This window comes from Syngnathus acus, chromosome 15, assembly GCF_901709675.1.
Source record: "Syngnathus acus chromosome 15, fSynAcu1.2, whole genome shotgun sequence".
In the NCBI taxonomy this organism is placed as follows: domain Eukaryota; kingdom Metazoa; phylum Chordata; class Actinopteri; order Syngnathiformes; family Syngnathidae; genus Syngnathus; species Syngnathus acus.
In genome coordinates, this window is record NC_051100.1 from 6366407 (window position 1) to 6386497 (window position 20091).

At 42.1% G+C, this 20091-nt stretch overlaps 1 protein-coding gene and 2 long non-coding RNA genes across 5 annotated transcripts; 2 read left to right on the forward strand and 1 right to left on the reverse strand.

The window, feature by feature from the left end:
• Window positions 1-1593: 1593 nt before the first annotated feature.
• On the reverse strand, window positions 1594-20045 carry ttc7a (tetratricopeptide repeat domain 7A). Of its 3 annotated transcripts, none has more exons than XM_037271042.1 (21): window positions 19989-20045; window positions 19299-19485; window positions 18268-18431; window positions 17999-18167; window positions 16612-16742; window positions 16065-16189; window positions 15599-15677; window positions 15258-15427; window positions 14739-14802; window positions 14462-14599; window positions 13899-13982; window positions 13573-13677; window positions 12421-12538; window positions 12038-12095; window positions 11759-11831; window positions 11350-11510; window positions 8395-8511; window positions 8128-8234; window positions 7663-7797; window positions 6442-6644; window positions 1594-2491 (listed from the first exon to the last, which is right to left on the reverse strand). In XM_037271042.1, the coding sequence occupies exons 1-21, from the start codon at window positions 20043-20045 to the stop codon at window positions 2273-2275; spliced, it is 2664 nt and encodes an 887-aa protein (XP_037126937.1). In that variant the 3' UTR covers window positions 1594-2272. The 3 variants fall into 3 exon arrangements, with proteins under 3 accessions (XP_037126937.1, XP_037126938.1, XP_037126939.1); XM_037271043.1 differs by lacking the exon at window positions 19989-20045 and adding an exon at window positions 8050-8053 and having other exon boundaries at window positions 7663-7799; window positions 19299-19547; XM_037271044.1 differs by lacking the exon at window positions 19989-20045 and adding an exon at window positions 8050-8053 and having other exon boundaries at window positions 2402-2491; window positions 6409-6644; window positions 7663-7799; window positions 19299-19554.
• LOC119134441 lies at window positions 5237-7832 on the forward strand. Its single transcript, XR_005100335.1, has 2 exons — window positions 5237-6109; window positions 7666-7832. It is a non-coding gene; the product is annotated as an uncharacterized LOC119134441 (long non-coding RNA).
• LOC119134442 lies at window positions 11444-14679 on the forward strand. The gene is made up of 2 exons (XR_005100336.1): window positions 11444-11567; window positions 14460-14679. It is a non-coding gene; the product is annotated as an uncharacterized LOC119134442 (long non-coding RNA).
• Window positions 20046-20091: the final 46 nt, after the last annotated feature.

Sequence of the window (20091 nt, forward strand, 5' to 3'; positions counted from 1 at the left end):
GTGGCCATGCTATCCATAAGGGTTAGCAAAACATCCCCATTTACACAACAGTGACCTGAATACCGTACATACACGCCACAATGTGGCCCTGACTTTTATTGCAGTCGATTGTTATTTAATCCAGTGGGGGTACAGATGGCTACAAGCAATGAGTTCAAGTGTCCTTTCTAATAAAGAAACAATGATGTAGTATGTTGAACTTGAAAACATGAACATAAAGAAACGAAGCGAAACAAGCATATTTGGAAATTATTGCAGTTAATGAGAACCTGAAAATTGGAGCCTATCACCGCATTTTGATTTTCCTCCCTGGAGATGCTTTGCAAGGTATCTCTTGAGTGGGAACCTCCTCGCAAATGTTGCGTCTCAAGGGCTCAATTTCAAGCATTTCCAATCAAGACCTTCACTGCAGACACATTTGTGGGTCTTGCTTCCTCCTCCGAGTTTTTTTTTGTGTGCGCTGGTCATTGAAATCAGGTGTATACGTTCTGCATCTATGTGTGTGTGTATGGTTTGAATAGCTGCATTTGGCCGTTGTCATTCTAAGACTCTTAACAGTTGGCTGCTTCCTCCATGAATCTGTCAAGGCAGTGTGTGTGCATAGCCACTATAATACAGGCATGCTCTCTTTGCCACCGTGTGTGTGTGTGTGCCTGCATGTCCATATCCGTGCACGCGTGCAACACAAGCAGTAATATTTCACTCCTTTACCCACAGGGATAGACCATTCATCTCCCAAAGCTCCAGCGTGGGTGTCACACAGTGCTAATGAGAGGAAGGCTGAAAACAAGGGAGAGCTGGCTGTCAAGCAATGAAGGAAAAAGTAAAAATAGATTTTTTTGCAGACGGCAGAAAAATACGAGACGGTGATCAATAAGGGTTGCGTCATTAGGAGTATTGATAAGTGAGGGGGTTTTCATACTGGAGAATGTCGTGGATTCTATTTAGTTTTTTTTTTTTTAATCAAAGACTCTAAAATGTGCTAAAGGGAAGATGTGATTTTAGGACAGGGGTGCTTTCTCAGAATAAAGACCGGTACCTTGCCCAAAAGACATCAGGCTAAGCCAATGATGCAACTTGCACGCTAAAAGCAGGGAAATAAATCACACACTGACAAAATCAGCACGCAGTCATCACATGCTACGCTTCTTGTCTGTATGTGCGCATGTGAGTGTCTTGTTAAGAAGACCAGATATCTCTCCACTTTCCCCAGTAACTCAAACAAGGGGGGTGGCTGCTAGGCAACCGAGCCACATCACATCAGGCTAGCCTGAAGAGAGTGCGAGAGAGGAAGCGAGAGAGGTGGTGGTGATGGTGCTGATGGGGGGGGGGGCAGAAAACTGTGCTGGCAGTGTTACATAAGCCAGTAGGCAAGTCCCAGTGTTCACATTAATGCGGTTAGACACTCAGAGGGGAAGTGATGCCCATTAGTCACAACTGACAAGGCAGGTGAAGACGTGGCATCCGCCAGTGATTTTAAAAGCTGTTATTATTTATTATGGGAACGATGCGGAAAAAAAAAAAGAATCCACCACAGGCATTGTGAGTGGAATATTTGTCTTTTCTTTTACACAAATGATGATACTGTACAAATATGTACTACGTACACTTTAATCATGGAATGGATGTACTGAAACATATATGAGGATGATGTTATGAAAGATACATCAATCAAAATAATCCTCAAAGACACATCAGAGGCTATCATAAGATGAAGCTGAGCTTCTGTTGTGCCTGCCAACCTATACAAAATTGATGTCTATGTATGACTATGCGCTGTTCAATAAGGACACAACAGCAACCCACATTCTGCCTCCCGTATTCAGCTCATCTTCATTTTATGCATTACCACACGGGGGGGCAATGCGGACATTCCATCCATTATGACACTTTATAGAAAACTGCTGAAGCATCAAAATAAGTCTATAGGCTTCATGTTCTATAGGGAGGACTTTAAGTATGACAAATTTGGATGCTGTGTATGTTCTTCAATGGCAAATTCACAAGATTAAATTGCCTTTTGAGAAAATGAATTTGAAATTGAAACAAATTGAAAGCTACAAATGGAATCTTTTTGAGAAAAGGTTAGTAGCAACCGCTATGAATATATAGCGTATTGTAAAGCTAAATCAATAGGGATCACTCACAACAAATGTAAAAAATGCTTAGCTGGTGTGACAATGTTTATATCTTACAAAGCTGACGCGCACCCATATGACTTTGTTTGCACCAGTGTCGAATCGGAAGACCCAAGCGCACAATCCGGGGCTCCTCAAAGCTCCCTGGGGATGATGGTGAAAGGTCGGATGGGAGAAGAAGCTTCCAGCTCCAGAGCTGTGAGGAAGCAATCAGGGGCCTGACTGGATCCCAGTGACTGCAACGCCTCTCCCAGTCCACTCCACGCTTTGTGGGACGTGCTGTGGACCTGAACTGCATCGCGTAGAACTTTCTCTCCGAGGTTTGCGCGCCCTGTCTTCACCAGCAGCCGGCCCTGAGCAAATAATAGTAAAATGACACTAATATGTACTCTAAACATCACTTGCACAAGTACAAGAACATTCATTCACTGCCAACCCAGTTAATATCTTTGACGTCTATGACCGTCAATAACACTGAATGAGTTAATAATTCCCTCACACCAATAACACTCAGTTTTGAGTGACACTGTCAAAGTAGTACTCATTCGTAAAAATATGTTTATAATAGTAAGTCGAGATTTCAGTAGCACTGTTTCACATCATCTTGTGTTGGTTATCTTCAAGCTGATGATAATAACGAAAAAAGTGGAGCACTTTTCACTGTTGGCTTGGAAACCAGACAGCTCGAGGCTTGCTGGGAATGAGTAAATTGTTGCTGGAGACATGCCCACTTAGCTTCACATACAAGGACTATGCCTCCCTGCACACAAGATTAATTAGGATGAAATTCACGTAGGTGTCTAGGAGCTCTGATGAAACTTTCAGTGAGAGCGTGCACACCTACTGCGTCTACATTCAGTTGTTTTTTTCTTACAAATATATATATATAGGTATATATAAATATATACCTATATATATTTAAAAAAGTATGTATATATATATATATATATATATATATATATACTTTTTTTTTCGACAGCAGTTCATCAAATGCCACTTAAAATAGTTTAGTTGGTGACAGTTACACCTTGTAAATAATCTCAAAATGACCTTGGGGAGAAAATCAATTGAGCAGAACTCCAGACAGATAATCTATTGTTCTCATTGTAGCATCAGAAAATAAAACCATTAAAAGGTATCTTCTGGCAAATTGGTAAAATAGATTTCAGAGAAGGAGGAGACTCTCCAGAGAGTAATGAACAAGGCAGAGGTCATGGAAAAACTATCTTTTCAGCTCCAAAAACAGCCCCAACAAAAGTGGGCAGCTTGTCAGAGAGAGAACAGTTTGGAAGCCGAAACAAAAATGAGATGAAGAACATTGGGACTGCTTGTTCCTGGCATCACAGAAACTAAAACTGGTTTTGTTTGAACTGCTCCAAGCCATCTGCCTCAATGGCAAGCCGATCGCAACGAACTTGGTGGAGCAGGTTTGTGTCTCGTCAAAACACATATTTACTGCACCTAAATATATCGGATTTTAATACCTCACCATACCCCAAGTACATACAAAATGCATTTTGAAATGATGACTGTATTTATTAAACGGAAAAAAAAGCCAAACTGCCCGGGAGGAATCCCCCCCCCCCCCCCCCCCCCCTTCCCATAAGACTTGTGGTTTGGGACTTGGTCTGACCTAGATCCCTTTTAGGTTTGTGGTTCAGATCCGTTGCCATTCCTCCCTTATCAGAATTGACCGTTCTATGTATCTATCTCCATCTCATCAGGTGAAACTGGAAATAAATATATATTTCCTCACCCATCACTGAGTCAGACAGATACGTATCTAAACCAAAGTTATTGATCATCCTTTCATGTGCTGCACAAGCAGCGGCGTAAGTTCCTGTCTTTGGACCTTGCGTACATGTCTGTATGCCTCCACAATTGATGCACGGATTTCAAAGCTTCTTCCCTCCCTTCTTCCTTACACCCACACCTTTGCATAGCCTCACACAGAGGCTGGAGAAACCAGTCCGAGGCAATCCATAGTGAATTGGGAAAGGGATAAGAACGGAAAGTTGAGGATGCAAATGTTGGCAAACATCAAATGGCTAAAGTTAGCTAAACCTTGATAATGGGAAGGGCAGACGAATGCCAACCAACTTCACGAGCCGTGCATAGCAACAAAGCCAGCTCGTGTTTGTGCCACTGATTCATTTTTCTCTCTGAATCTCTTCCACTGCCTCCTCTCTGTTCAGAGGTCTTACTGAACTGAACAGAATATATTTCCCGGGTTGCTAGGCAATCCCGTAAAATGGCAAGAAGTGTTATAAATAATGTATTCGCATGATCCAATCAGCTGACAACCACCCCCAAGCACAGGGAGAGGAGAAGAGAGAGAGATGGGAGCATTTGATAATTGGGGAAAAAAAATGAATTCAATGAGCACCTCGTCCTTGAGATTTTGCATGCATGTGTATGAATATGCTTGGGTAACAGAGGAGGCAAACTCGCATGTGTGGCTGACTCAGAGCAGGTGTGACTATGCGCACGAGGGAATGAAATGTGGAGAATGTTGGGAGTGGGTCAGATTCATTACATACCAGCGCAACTTGGAGGGCTGGGCTGGCCCTGTGGTAGGATCAGCTATACTACTTGTACTAGCACCTGCCCAAATGCACACATGTCAACTACTTGCTGACACTAATGTCTGACAACTGAAACTTAATAACTAAGAATAAACTGAAAATATGCTTCAGTCCTATAAAGTCACTATAATTGAAAATTAAATAAAAATCCAATTTTGGCATAACATTATAATTTGATGTCCATCCATTCTCAACACCACTTATCTTATATTTTATCTACTTTTTCTATTTGAGAAGAAATCGGAAGACATCTGCATAACCGGTACCCTGGACAGCTCATCTCTCCCGCCCCTCCCGTTCCATCAGCAGCATTTACCCTGATTGGCCGCACATCCGGCTCATTTCCACACCTGCTCCCATTTCGTTAGCCGCCCTATATAAACCTCACACACCCGGCCCTCTGTTTCACTTCCTTCTGTTGTCTTGCCACATTGCTATCCGTCATGCTACCCGTCTGTTTCTCCACGTTGCTATCCTACTCCGTTTCACATGATATTTGCTCTTTGCTTGCAATCACGTGTATTGCTCTCAGACTTTATTGGACAGAAACCAAACCTCATATGACTGATTCTGTTTAATTAAGATGAAAAGGTAAACAAAAACAAAAACCCCCACGGCCCACTACCCTCAAATAATGTTAGCCTCATTGTACAAGCTCCAGTCACAATATATCTCGTTTTCTTTCTCCTCTGAATAACCCCGAAGTGTAAAAATCTGGAGGATATTCAAGGAAAGTACAGAACAGAATGTACTTTTGTAGAATAATAACTCAAGAACATAAAGGAAGAATAATCAGAATTGCCTTCAAGGCAGCAGCAGAATAAATGGGCCACTGGCACATAAAGTGTCAGCGGTGCATACAGTATAAAAATACATGCAGGGATCTTGAGCCACCGAGAAAACCTGCCACTGTGGGTTGCGTTCTCGTAGGCTGATTCAAGCCAGAAATATGGGAAGGTCTCCAAGTGAGATGTCCCACACGCTGTCCCACTTAGCAGCCAAAAAGCAAGGAAGCATCTATTTAGCACATTGCACTGCTCCCTCCATTCGTATGTCTCGGATCTAATCCAAAATATGAAGAAGGGACACATTGTAGTAGTTTCCTTTTGGTTTTACGAGTGCCCACGACAACATGAGACTAAATCCACATCCACACACACAGAGCACATCTGCGCTGTGAGACTTACAGAAAGGGACACTGCCAGCTGGCTTTGTTTCAACATTTCACCTCTAGGGATTGGCTTTAGCACAGGCCAAAAAAGGAAGCGACGTGACTACACAACTGCGCTATGGCGTACACACGCACTAAAGTGTGCAATCACAGCAAACACACTAGCCTTATGTGGTCACAAGATATCCAGTGCTGTATCAGCTAACACATCTACGGTAAGTACGGAGACGACTGGCATTTGAGTGTGTGGGTGAATGTGTCGAGTGGGCACAAGTCGTTGGATTGCACCAAACATCCCTTGCCGGTCTATAAGGCAGGAAATAGAGAGTTCAAAGGTCATAGGGGCAGTGGTTAATCATGGAGACCGATGGTGAGTGGGCGGGAAAGGATCTTTATAGAGCGGAAGTGTGTTTGGATGAGAGAGCGAGGGAAAGGGGCTTGCTTAAATGATCAGGAAGAAGTCTTATCTTTGAAAACTATTTTTTGTCATGAATTGCAGAGTTTTTTACATTACATTGAGTCATTGAAGTCTTCGGCTGTTGCTCACCAGGTGCACAAGTACGCACTCCCCAGTAGGGTGGATGGCCAAGGCTTCGTCGTAGAGATTTTTAGCTTCCTCCAGTTGACCCCGGAGCTCAGCGAGGTGTCCCCTCTGCAGCAAGACCGAGTGTGAGTTGGGGAAGAGCGAGCTGGCTTCGGCTATGCAAAACTGGGCCTCTTTCAGTCGGCCGTCCTCAATGAACAGTTCCCCTGCACACGCGGACAGACGGACGTATTAAAGTTGCGTTAGTGCATGTTCGAACCTTATTGCAGCATGCTGAAATATAAACAGTGTGGAGTTAAATTACACATAACATTACATAAGCCACTCAAGTACATACACACTCACCAGTGTTATGGAACTGTTGCCTAAATAAGGCCATCGCAGATGTTTCCCAAACCCCCTGACAGTAACCTTTGTGCAAGTATAGTCAAATAAAAATGAAATACTTTATAGATGTACTGAAAGGAATGTACGGGTAGTATATTTGAGATTGCGAGAGGAAGTGACAGTTGAGAACAGGAATTTCGGGAAGGGTATAGCCGACTCAGTTCCATTACACGTAGTAAACACAATGAGAGACTTCAGTGAAATGATGTCTTGTTTCTCAGCATATGAATAACAGGAGTAAAAGGTTGGTCACAACAAATAACTACCAGTCACAGGGGACACCACCCGACATAATTCCTTCCACCCCACCCACTTCAACCCTCCAGGGTACTGCAAAACGCACTGGTTGTAAAATTGCCCTTTTGGATTTTCCCCTCCGCTATAACTGTTTTGTCTTTGTTAATAATAAACTACCTTTCTCAAACATTAAAAAAACACTTACATGGTATACATCACTTGCTCAGTTTATGAAGAATAGTCAGTTGTTCATTTTCTTTCTATGTCCTACTTACTGATTTGTTTTTTTAGTATCTAACTTATTTACCGTGACCTGTTATACCTGTTTATGGGCCTCACTTGTTCTTTGTCGTTAGGGTAAGTCACCTGCAGTCATTCACACTGGGAACAACTGTCTGTCAAGACTTTGTATCCTCAATAAATCCTCTGGATTAGTGCTTTAACTGCTCTATTTCCTCCAACAAGTGATCCATATGATCTACCCAATTGTGAAACAGATGTGTCCCAAACTGCTTTCTCTTCACATTCCCAATTGGCAAACAATCAAAACAGTCAGTATTATTATGATTCTCTTTTTAATGACGTGTGTAGCTGTTTTACCAGCTTGCAGCCAAATACGTTCTAGAGTAGTCCAGATGTACGTGGGCCCTTGGCGATGCATGGAGCTTATATCTGACACTTCGGAGAGCGCCGCTTCAAGACGAGACGCAGCAACTGACGATGGACTCGTTGAACCTACATGAATAAAACACAATCATTACCGTTTCATATTCAAGTCTGATGTTAAACCCTATGTTTACTTGATTATTTATGTAATAATCACCCACAACAATATATTGTTTAAAAGTCAAGCCAAATCACACATTTTTGTCACATCGATATAGTAATTGTAGTAGTGTTGCAGACGCTGGGCTTCCCCGCTTTTAGATCTCCCGCTGTGGATGATTTGAATCATCCACAGCGGGAGATTCAAATGGCTGAGTGAAGGTGGCTGCCGTACAGAGCCTGCGCTTCAACATGTGTGCGAAACAGCGGCAGAAGGCGAAATGATTCTTAAAGGCAGACCAGTGTCTTGGAAGTCAGGCAGAGTGAGGTAGATGGATGTTTTCCTGACTCCAGAACTGGCATCCATCCTCTCCATCACCGGTATACTGCTACTGTCATCCGTCTCACTGGAAAATACACGCAATTGTAAATGGCACGACGAACCTTTCGCAATGGCCACGGTATATTCCAACGGGCATCCTCTGTTTACAGCACGAAATAAAACCAGGCGAGGGCCACTCCTATTTGTTTTATACTAATGATATATTCGAGGATTGATTTACTCACGTTGAGCGGCTGACATCGTATTGACTTTGCCAGATTTGCAGCATTTCTTGGCAGGTCTGTAAAGCCGCAGATGGGCCATACAGGACTTCTTCAAGCTTAGCCTTTGTGAACAGCAAACTAGAGCAAAAACACATGAATCATATCACATACTGTATATTCAATAGACTATCAATTATAGGGAACATTATCCAGTCGTCAGCCAATCACAGGGCATATAGAGACAAAGAGGTACAACTCAAAAGCATTTACGTAGCTTCATCCAGGTAGGCTGAAATCAATCTGGGAACCACAGAACCGTGAGGCAGACATATTAACCACTAGATGATTATGCTGTCTATGGGGATTTGTATAGATTCATTTCTTTAATCCAATTAATTGTGTTTTCTTTAATTATTCATATTTGTCCCCTTGGACTATACAGCAGAATCACTGTAAGTGAATACAGGAAACCCGGATAAGTGCATCCAAGCACCAGCCGCGGTTATTTTACATTAGTCAGACCTACTGTATGTGTGTGTGTGTGTGTGTGTGTGTGTGTGTGTGTGTGTGTGTGTGCGTGCGTGCGCGAGGTATGTTGAAAGGCTGATGAGAGGTCATAGCGTTTCGACTCAGCCCTTTTAGTTGAAGACAACTGGTTAAGTGATGTGGGAGTGTCAGATATAATGCCAAGTGTGCATGTGTGTGCGTGCCTGGGGGGGGGGGGGGGTCCTCAGCAAAACCAGTCTGTCATGGGCATCAATTAGGAGCGAAGACAGACAGTAAGCACTAGAGTCAACAAAACCGTCAATGAGGTGATCTCGGTCTAAATTATTTTCACATGTAAATGCAAATTGATCTCATCATCCAAGGCCAACTTTTACATTCTTCAGCTTTCAGGCCAGAGTTTTCATTCACAACGCCATTAAAAGGTGAATTTCAAGATTACGCATCCAATTATAAGTCTTGTCATTTTCACCCTCCCGGGGATGCACATAGTCTAGATGAGTGGATGAGTGAGCAGAGTCGCTCTGTGCTTAGTGGTGGCCAGTTTTGAGCAAAGAGTGCCAGCATCAACTGCATTTAAAAATAGCTAGCTTGAAATGTTCCCTTGAAAAAGTGCTCCATCTACAGTATTACTCATTCTGCACCCCCACAGATCACTTTATTTTCCCTCCACCGTGAGCAGGTGGACACATATGTACAAAACACACAACGATTACTTTAATAAGTCCATGTGCATGCCACTCCAGACACATATAGTTACAGTTAGAGCTCTTATGAACACTCTCAGACCACCTGCATAACACACACACACACACTGACGTCTCAGTTTAACGCACAAGCCAATCCAACAGTAAACAGTCAAACTCGGAGAAAATTAATTATTTAAAAATAATGTCCTGAGTAAAAGACATCAATGAAACAAGGCCAAAGAAGCGAGGGTGGAGAGAAACTCAGAGGCTGGTGGAAGAGGATGCGAACGAAATGGAGGAAGAAGAAATTTGATATGCTACAGCAAGCTGACACTTTGCTGCGGTGCAGAGAGGCAGTAGCTAACAGGGATCATACACATGCATGCACACACACAAAAATACAGTGACACACATCATCATCCATGTGCAAGACTAAGATCCTAGACACAAGTGGTACATCACCCCCTTTCACACCCACACACAAGCATTTTCCTTTCATCAGCACAGACGACTGTGGTGCAATAGCTCACAATGCTCTGCCGCCTTGGATGTGCGACACTCACTCAACACAAAAATGATATTCAAAGAGCTTGTTACAGAGAATAGCACTCCACCGAGGGCTAGCACAATAGCAACTTCCAACTGATTAAAATACAAGATGATGAATGTCTTCTTAGCTCACATGTGCCTAGTTCTTGTCTACCACATCATGTGTTATAGATTTGAGAGGAGCTCTCACTGACACACCAATCCGACCTAAAGAATTTGTATATAAAATATATCAATTTTCTTTAAGTTTTCTCTAGCACTTTTATTTTCAGAATCAAATTTCTTGATATAAGCCCGTACCATAAAATGACAACTGATGGATACTGCATGCTCTGTCTAACCCATACGACCTCGTTACCGCGGTGATGGGGATTCTTGACTCAAAGAGCCAAGGTGATTGGCTGGGTCCGGAAAAGAGCACTTGTATGGGTCAAAGTAGTCAAGTGTCTCTGAGGAGGAGTTGTGTGTGTGTGTTGTTGCATTTATTTTGTTGTGCTAGCGCATTTTCCTTCTCTTCTCATTCTTCCTGAGGTAGTGATGTACACCATCTGTTGGTATCGGGACTATGATAGTCAACACTGACCCCTAACGGCTGCATTGAGAAATGCATTTACAGGAGTGCAAAACACTAAGTTCACATTTCAGTGATGATGCAATAATCTTTCATAATATCATTTGTGTGAAGCCACTGACCTGAACTCTTGTACTTTCAAATACCATCTAGCTTTCTCTGCGTGTTACGATGATTCAAGTTGTTTTATTTGTGTGCTGATTTAATATCATTTGATATAATCAATCAAATTAATGAGAGAAAAATAAACTCGTGCAAGTGTCAAAAATAGTTACCATGTTGGGAGTATGTGAGCAGGCTCGGCTCAACTCTACAGTGTTAAAAGGCTAAGGGGTGAATGAGGGGAAATAGGTACCGCAATGCAGGCCTTCACTCTGGCGCTTCTAAATAAGGCATTGCGAGTGTGCGTGTGCATGTGTGTGTGTGCGCGCCTGGCCTCCAACGCAGTGGAGCTGAGACACCCTATCCCTGCAAGATGACAAGTGTTGGTGCTGTGTGGCTTCTTAAGGCTCTCTCTCTCGCTCTCTCTTCCCCCCCCCCCATCTCCCTCTGAAAGATTAAGAAACTACGCAGTTGGAAAAGTGTATTTTCTCTTCTCGTGCTTTATTACCCCAATCCGCATTTTTTGTTGCATGTGTGAGTGGGACGACGTTGTGGATTTACTTGAAGTTGTCAGGGTGTTGGCTGAGGGCCAGCGCCAAGGTGTCCAGGGCATAGCGGTGGTGCTTCTGAGCACTGAGGAGAAGGCTCAGCAAGTGTAGGGAGTGCAAGTCATCCCCTTGGAGAGATAAAGCCCCTTGCAAGGTCTCCATGGCTGCAGATACCTGCCGATGCAGATTCATTATGAAGTCACTTTGGTCGCCTTTCCACAGTTGCAAAGAGTAAGTTGTGAATGTCACATCAAAGTTTTGCACAATTTGGGTCATTTGGCGCTATGCATGTAGATGAACGAGGAATATCACGCAGTAATCAGGCGAACACTAGAGGACATCCAGTGTATTCTTTTTTAACATGCAATCATATTATTTTAGAACATTTTGGAAAGAGAAATAATGTATTTGTTTGCGTTCACCTGCCGTACAAGAGCCAACTGCAGAGCCAAGCACATGGCAATGTGAGCATCCTGCGGGTCTAATGAATGAGCTCTGTGAAGACACACAAATTGAATAAAATTGTGCCAAAAATGATTTGACTAAAGCATATGTCGATTGCTAGACTTGTGGTGCACTTTTGCAGAGTTAAATTCAGATATCTAACATAGGTTGTTCAAGATATTCGAAGATTATTTTGTAACATTTCATGCCTAAAACTGATTTTACAAATATCTGACTGGATTGGAATAACAACTTACTTTCTCAGAATTCCGAGTGCTTTTTTGTTGTATTCGTTTCGATCTTCTTTCAAAGAAGCTACAAAAAAAAAAGGACAGAATAAGCCAAAAAAAACATGTTTTTTTCTTTAATTCTAACAGTTCTCATGTGGTCTTTTTGCTTTGTGCTAAATAGCCCGAGGATAAAAAATATAGCAGGATACTTTTCAAACAAAGTTGAGAAGAGATGGTTTTCAAAAGGCTGTCTTGTCTCACGCAACTGCTGAGCCGACCCTCTTCTGCGAGGTGTGCCAATTTGAGTATGGATTCGGGTTACCATGACGACCAGGGGTGGAGCCTTGGCTACTTGAAATGAAGTGCCAAACAAAGTCGTAATCGGAGAAGATTTCAAAATGCATTCTTACCATCAGAAGCCTGCAGACTGTAGGAGAGTCCCAAAGCCAGGTAGGCCCGAGGAAGAGATTCCCCAGCTCCCTCTCCCATCGACACCACGCTTTGGGACAGAACCTCCGCTTCTGACAACTGAAACACATAAACAACTCGTGATTTGTTCATGAAGCTTCAAATTTGTTTCGCGAATCAGTTGTATTTTTGTGTCCTCTAGATGTCACTGTTGGTTTAAATAAAGAGGTTTAAATCCAAGGCTAATTTATTTACACAGCCCTTAATCGCAGAAACTTCTCGTCACTGTGCTTTCAGGCCAATGTTGAGTAGAGGGGTCAAATGAATACAATTGGTTTATGAAGCTAATATGAAGCTTCATTTTCCCATCACTATCAACATCTGCAGATGTAACAAATGGCTGTACATAAAACATAAAAGACAGAGCTATAAATAATACTGCAATCATAAATAACAAAATAAAATGATCCCTTTACAATGTCAATTAGCATACAGTAGTTTTCATCCCTCAGCTCTCATCTGCTTCTTTCTTCAGTTCAGTCTAAATATTGTATTTGTGAGTTGAGAGCCTACATGGAACTGTATAATAAACTAAAAAGATTGATTTTCTTATGTCTTTATTTTGAACATATTTAAAACATAGAAGGAGGAAATAAATACAATAAATAACACTTTAAAGTGCCATATTTAAGTCACCAAAAATATAAACAGTAAGCAAAAGTGCTTTTCAGGAATTTAGAAATGCAGCGGTGACGTGACGACACAGGATTGGCACGGGTACATCAGATTAGAAGTGCAATGATTGTGATGCTCTCCAACAAGCAACAGCAAACGAAAAAAAAGTTGTGCATTTTTTCCGATGGCTGATAATGGTGGCCCATTTATGTAATGCCCCACTGTGCGCCGGCCACAGTGGCCCATTGTGATTAAGAGCGTAAGCGCCTTACTGTCTCTGGCCGGCCTAGCGTGAGCTCCAGCCACTGACAGATGTGCTCGCCACAGTCAACCCTGTAAAGTCTTCTTTTCTAATCTGGCCCCTTTTCTCTCAGTAACCTTCTGCTTCACCCTTGCTAGCTCTCTTTTTATGCCACAAATGTTTGTCTTTTTAATTTTAATGTGGATTTCGATGAGTTGGTTCTGCTGGTTGTATTCACCCAGTGCAGCTGCCCGATGCAGACTTTAGCAGCCAACAGGGGAAGCAACGGGTCATCTGGCCTCATCCTGGCACATTCTTTGAACACAGACACAGCGCCGACTGCCTGCAACATAAATGGAACAAACTGTGATTTGTGTGCTGTACATTTAGTAGTCGTCAATTATGCAGACGCCGAAGACATGCATTGCTGTTTTTTTTTTTACCACTGGCTTAACCCTCAGAGACTGCAATCAGAATAAACGTTCAGCACGATTTTGCTTGTTGTCTGAGGCGGAATAGTGACTGTTAGACAGGTCATGGCGTTTAAAGATGAAATAAACTCACCTTCCCAGACGCCATGAGGGACAGGCCAAGCTGGCGCCAGAGATGGAACTCGTTGAAAGAAAACTTCATTGCTCGTTCCAGACACTGCCAGAAGTTTGAAAATCAACTTTTGAATGTGGAAATACAGTATTATCAACATTATCAATTCATTTACTCTGCCTCTCATTTCTTCTCTACAACGCTTTGGCACTTTTTTTTTTTCTTGAAATGACTGTCAACACCCCCTACCCACTCTACATCTTTTAGTCCATAATAATGTGAGTGATGTGTGTACGAATGAGAGGAGGAGTGCGTTGGAATGAAATGCCAATCAGTCAGATGCTGTCATTCAGCAAGAGAGCAAAAAGTCTTCATGGCTTTGTCGTTGTACGCCGCTGAGGTAATGACATCTTATATTCGGCAAGGGCCTTTTTCACCTTGGCTGCTATAGGAAAAAAAAAATTGTGCTGTGGTGCTGCTTACAAAGGCTAGCAAATGGAAACTCTTTCATCTTTCATCATAAAGACCGATAAGGCCACTCATCTGCACTATAGTGGACATGTGCAGTGTGTGTGTCCGCAGACCTCAGACAACATGGTGTACTGGCCCCTCCTAACCATGCCGACAGTGAGCAGGTCGTAGACAGAGACCGAATCCTGCAGGGTGGCCTGGCGAGCCTCGACTTGATCTGGCAGGCGGCTGATGACCGCGTCACCACTGGCCTTGATTAAAAAACATAAAACAAGGATTTGAAGTGAAGAAGAGAAGATAATGACTGAGAAAGGTGTCCTTGTGTTCCAAATGGCAACGCATTGTGTATACGTGTTCTTGTGTGTGTGTGTGTGTGTGTGTGTGTCTCACCATGGACTCTGTAATGAGAAGCAGCAGGACAGCCTCTTCAACCACGTCCTGGGGGCAGAAGCAACTGCAGTGACAATAGAACAAGATTAGTCTTCTTGCCGACTTCCGCGCAAAGGCACAGATATCATTTACTTCAAGCCTTTGGAGTTTACCAAGTGTCCGGTTTCGGACTCACCTGGTGTGTAATCCTACACGGACCTCCCTAGGAGTTTCATACATGACATGTTCTCAGTATTATCTCCACACAAGGCTTACTACTTCCATTCCCAATAAGTGTATGTGACAACACAGGAGCCACAATCAATACGCAGCTCCGCCTGCTAAATTTGGTCACTTCTTCTCTGCTGTGGATTTATTTTTTTGCCATGACCCTACCAGGTGTATCATCTAAACTATGTCAAAAAAGGGTCTGTTGAAAAAAATGCCATCATGGTGGCCTACTGTAAAAAATCTTGGGCGTCAGTAATGAACAAATCAGCACAATGAGGTCGTGAAAAAGCAAAGCGAGAGGGTCGGAACCTGTCAGTGGAGTAACGTTGCGGTGGTTTGATGGTGGGGTAGAGTGCATCTTTGGATGTGGCTGCTCCCTCTCTCCGGAGCCAGGCCGAGGGTGGGGGGCCTAGGGGGGGCCAGTAACTGTCTTCACTCACTGAGCTCAGCAGCACCTCTGCCAGCTTCCTTGCTGCAGTCTGTAAAAGTACCAAAGTAGAATTTTTACTTAGTATTTTGAAATATTTTGAACTGTTTGATTAAAGCTCTTGAGTACTTTGTGAATTATTCATACAGATATGTTATTTTTGTGTGGCAACGTTTTAATTTGAATCCACGCTTAACATGGTTTGTATTGTGAGGAAGCTGACCTTCCTGAAACTTTGAGACCCCCGTGACTCGACCACCCTGATCACACGACGTAGTTGGTGAGCACCTTGTGCTAAATGACTAACACAAACACACAAAGTGTATTTCAATGATTTTGAAACTGGAGATCAACCAAACAAAAACACACCAAGGAGAAGCAGATGAGAAAAGATGCACAAAAATATGCTCGCTTAAGATTATTGGATAGCTCATATTAATGCTTTAAGAGTTATACTGTAATCATACAAAAATGGTTAACACAGGGAAAAAACCACGTACTCTACCGATAGTAAGGGCAATCCTTTTAGAATCCAAAATGCAATACTGACACCTACTGGTAAAACATTTGACCGCATCTTAATTAAAAGAAAATCCTCTCCAACAATTTTTCCCATCTTAACTTCCCAAATTTCTCAACAGACACTGAGCCGTGTTTCTGTGGGTGTGTGTGTGTGCACATACACTCACCCTCTCTGCAGCAAACAAAGGTACGCACTTTGTAGGGCTGCCTGGAGGAAAAAACTCAGGTCCAAGTCCACGGTTGGAGAACACAGAGTGACTTTGGCTGTCTTAGGGTGGGGCGTTGTAACTGTCTGAAAATAAATGTTAAGTTCAAGCAAATTTAGCGTTCATTTACTACGGTGGGGCCTTGAGATACAAGTGAGTATGGCTCACGTGCCACATAAAAAATAAAATAAAACTTGAAAAAAAATTCCAAATACAAAATAAAAAAAAGATAGACATATTTTAGTCTAAATTGGTCAATTATTATTGACATAATTATAAAAAATACAGTTATAAAACCAGAATGACTTTAAAATATGTATATTTTCCATTTTGGGTGTATTTCTTTTTCTTTTTTTCCTAAGCTGACACGTGTCTGTTTCAAGTGAATTGCTTGAGCATGAAAGGTTGCCCACACACCCTCACACACACATTTGTGTAGTTTCATTTAAAACTGGACCGCTTGAACCACAAACTGGATCAGAAGAGACATAAATCTCCTCAGGGCCACCTTATCAAGCTCCTGAAGGTACGACAGAGCCGCATCACAGGCCTTGAGGTAACAGGAAAGACTCTCTTCCTCCCTCTCTAACAGACGGATACGAGACACTGAAGAAAGAGCCTGGTGGTCCAGAGACAGACCTGGAAGATACACATACACATGCCATGGTCAGGAATTCAATAAACAAAACAACCTGTGTCGCTTGTTTATCATTCCTTCTATAGCTTTCAACTGTTGACTTCCGAGTTTGGAGACTAGAATATATTTGGGATCCGTGTGACCTGTTTTCATCTCTTATTTAGATTTTTTTTTTTTACCAGACTCAATTGTTTTAGCCTTGGCTAATTTTAACATATTTCGCAGGGTCACACAAATATAAAGTGAAAATGTAGTTGTAATAGGAGAGCAATCACACAGTTAGAGTTGCCAAATTGTTTGCTGATTTCAAACATAGGGGGTTATAGAAATAGTAGCCCAAAGCAACTTAGAAATGAGAAGCCTCCCTGTGCTTCAGATATACCTGCCAAGCAGAAAAAAAAAAAAGACTTTAACCATCTCCAATATTTTGCAATAATAGACTTCACACTGACTTATTATCATTTTTTTATGGGTAAACCATAAATGGTTTCATCCCCCTGTCAGAGCAAAAAGCCTGATATGGGTGGTATCTTCAGGCAAGACGCCAGGCTTCATCAAATAAGCAGAGTGCTGCAAATAGACATCATCGCCAAAACATTCCGAGCACTTTTAATTCCCACAACAGCATGCAGGGCAGGGCAGCAAAATCTAGAGAAAGCGAAGATTTCTCAGGCAGCCTTTGACATCATTTATATTAGTCCGACCTAAAATAATTTGGAAGATTCTGCAAGAAACCAAGCTAGAATTCAAATCCGCTGGTGTCTGTGACATAATTATATTTCAGCAAGCAGGAAATCACATCCGCTCATCAGGAGAGATTCGGTGTAATGACATGATGATGATGATAATGATGATAACAAGATTAAGCGGTGTCATATTATGTGGATTTGACTCTTGACCCTTTCCACAGATTGTATATGAAAATGACTATAAAACATTTAAGGATCTGAAATTTGAACTTGTGTCTGGACGATCCATATGTGCAGTACAGAAAAATATGTCCAGGGGCACTTTTGAACAGATTGACTTGATTTTAATCAAAACAAAAGTATTGGGTCTTTTCTTTTTTTTCCTTTTTAAAATTAAAAAAGATTCAGGGCTAAATTAAAGGCTTGAAGGTCTTTCTTCATATTGCTTTCACCAAATGAAAATAAAACAAAATAAATATATCAATGAGGGGTAAAAAATAAAAAATAAGGAGAGTCTTATATTCACCCAAAACACATTTTTGAAAGGATATTTTTGACGCAGCCCGTACCTTTAATGACAAAGGCCTCAGCCAGCAGGCGGAGATGGTAGATGGGTTGATCATCTTGTGTCAGCTCCTCCAGTCCCACCCTTGCACACATTCCCCGGGCATCGCGATGGGAACCTTGCACATAGTGCACTTTGGCCATCAGCAATAAAGCCTCATTCAAATACCGGGGCTGGCAGCAAAAAAAAAAAAGAGATCTGTGGTAAATGCTTCCTTCTTTAGCTTGTTTGAATTGACAGAGTTGAATCATTCAAAGAGGATGAAAGACTGACAGTGAGACGGCCTCGGCTCAGGAGGATGTTGAGGTAGCTTTTGGCCCGGCATAATCTGGGTTGCATTTTGTCCATCAAAGGTATGGAGCTCCTCAACAGGTCGGTATTTTCCTGCAGGGACTCTTCCAGCAGTGCTTCTGCCAACAGCAGCGTTCCATAATCATCTGAAGGCAGGACATAAAAAAGTCACGGTGAACAGCTTCCAGAAGTTTCACGTCAAGCTCAGGAGTCCACGCAGTTCCGGAGTGGATGTACTGCTAAAATCTCCGTTTTGATCTTCCGTGATACTTTGAAATGTGATCATTCAATCAGAACACTGCATACAGTTTACACATTTTTGAATATGCACGCTCAACTGAAGTGCTCCTCTTCAATGTTTTGTGTATGTTCATATGCCAAGTTAGTGAGCAGTGTTTATGTCCTGAAGTCGACTTTATGCCACAGCTGTCCTAAATGAACAGATAATCATTTTTAGATCTTTGTCATGATTACTAAATCAAAGATAGAATATAATTACTGTTGTTGACTAAAATTTCAACTTTGTCAAGAGTAACAAAGATGGAGGAGAAAAATCCATGAGATAAATACAATTAATTATATTAAGACCTGGATATTCACAAATGGAAATACCAAAACAAGACAGAAAAGATGCATGTGTGAAATTTTCTTTGCATGTATAAAAGTAAGCTTGCTGCCCCCCCCCCCCCCCCCCACACTTCTTTCTTTTCTTTATCTTTTGTCAGTCTGGCGAATTTGTTTTCTCTAATTTTGCACTATTTTGGTTTATGTTAAATGTACTGTAAATGTAAAATGTGCAATGTTTAGTATTTAGTATTATTATTTAAAACAACAACAACTAACAAGCCCACACGGAAACAAATCATAAGACCTGACAGCAACAAGTTAGAACTGTACGTTGTCAACAGTACAAAGTTCAACTTGAGTACATAGTCACACAAATATCAGTACTTCCACTTGACTATACCGAGGAAACAAATTGAATTGTCGTCATGCAAACTTTGTGCGCTCACCATCTTCGTGCATACGTGCAGCCTGCATGTGTTCGACGACTGGAGGAATTCGGTCCCACTGACATTCGGCCCGGTACCGATCCAACTCCGCTTCCAGCCGCTGCTGGGTGAAGGAGATGCGGGATGCCATGGCAGCTCGATCCCGGTGTTGACCGCACTCCCCTGACACGATGGGAGTGACTGCAGACTTCCAGGAGAAATAAAAATGTAATCTTTGGAGCGCGTGCGCGTGTGGCTTGGGTTGGGGGGGGCGCGCTTGCCATGCGTGTGGGTGTGTTCATACAGTTTTACAGTTACTCTGCGGAACAAATTCGTCATTGGCTATTTAATCAATTTATAAATATGAACTATTTAGTACTTCCAACGTAGATTGAAGGAGTCAGAAGTGAAGGCATCTGCTCTTAAGCTTTTTCCTTTAATACCTTAAGTGGATCAGGTAGAGCTGAAGAAACTGCAAAATGCAACGAGTTCTGTGTCTAATAGTGGATATAAAACCAATAAATAGTCTCATTGGAAACCACCCATATTCCCACTTTGTTTGGTTGTTCTGCGTGTTCCTGCGTCTGCAGTATTTGCAGGCTGGCTGAGGTCAACCGGACGGTTTCAAGGAAGGACTAAACATAAACACAGTTGAAGGGAGGATACAGACACAAACTACTTTATCATGGAACATAAAACATAAAATAAAACCTCAAATCTTCTGAGCAGGGATTTTGCCGGGTCATTTTCTCTCTGGAAACTTGACATTTTCTTTCAGAAAAGCTCCCTATATTTCTCAGTGAAGGAGCTCGCA

Coding starts and splice junctions, on each gene's coding strand:
- ttc7a (XM_037271042.1), bottom strand. CDS start 20,045: ATGTCAAGTTTCCAGAGAGAAAATGACCCGGCAAAATCCCTGCTCAGA. Junction 13,678..13,898: donor CCCTCATGGCGTCTGGGAAG/GTGAGTTTATTT, acceptor TTTATGTTGCAG/GCAGTCGGCGCTGTGTCTGT. Junction 7,798..8,127: donor GCCTGACTTCCAAGACACTG/GTCTGCCTTTAA, acceptor TTATTCATGTAG/GTTCAACGAGTCCATCGTCA.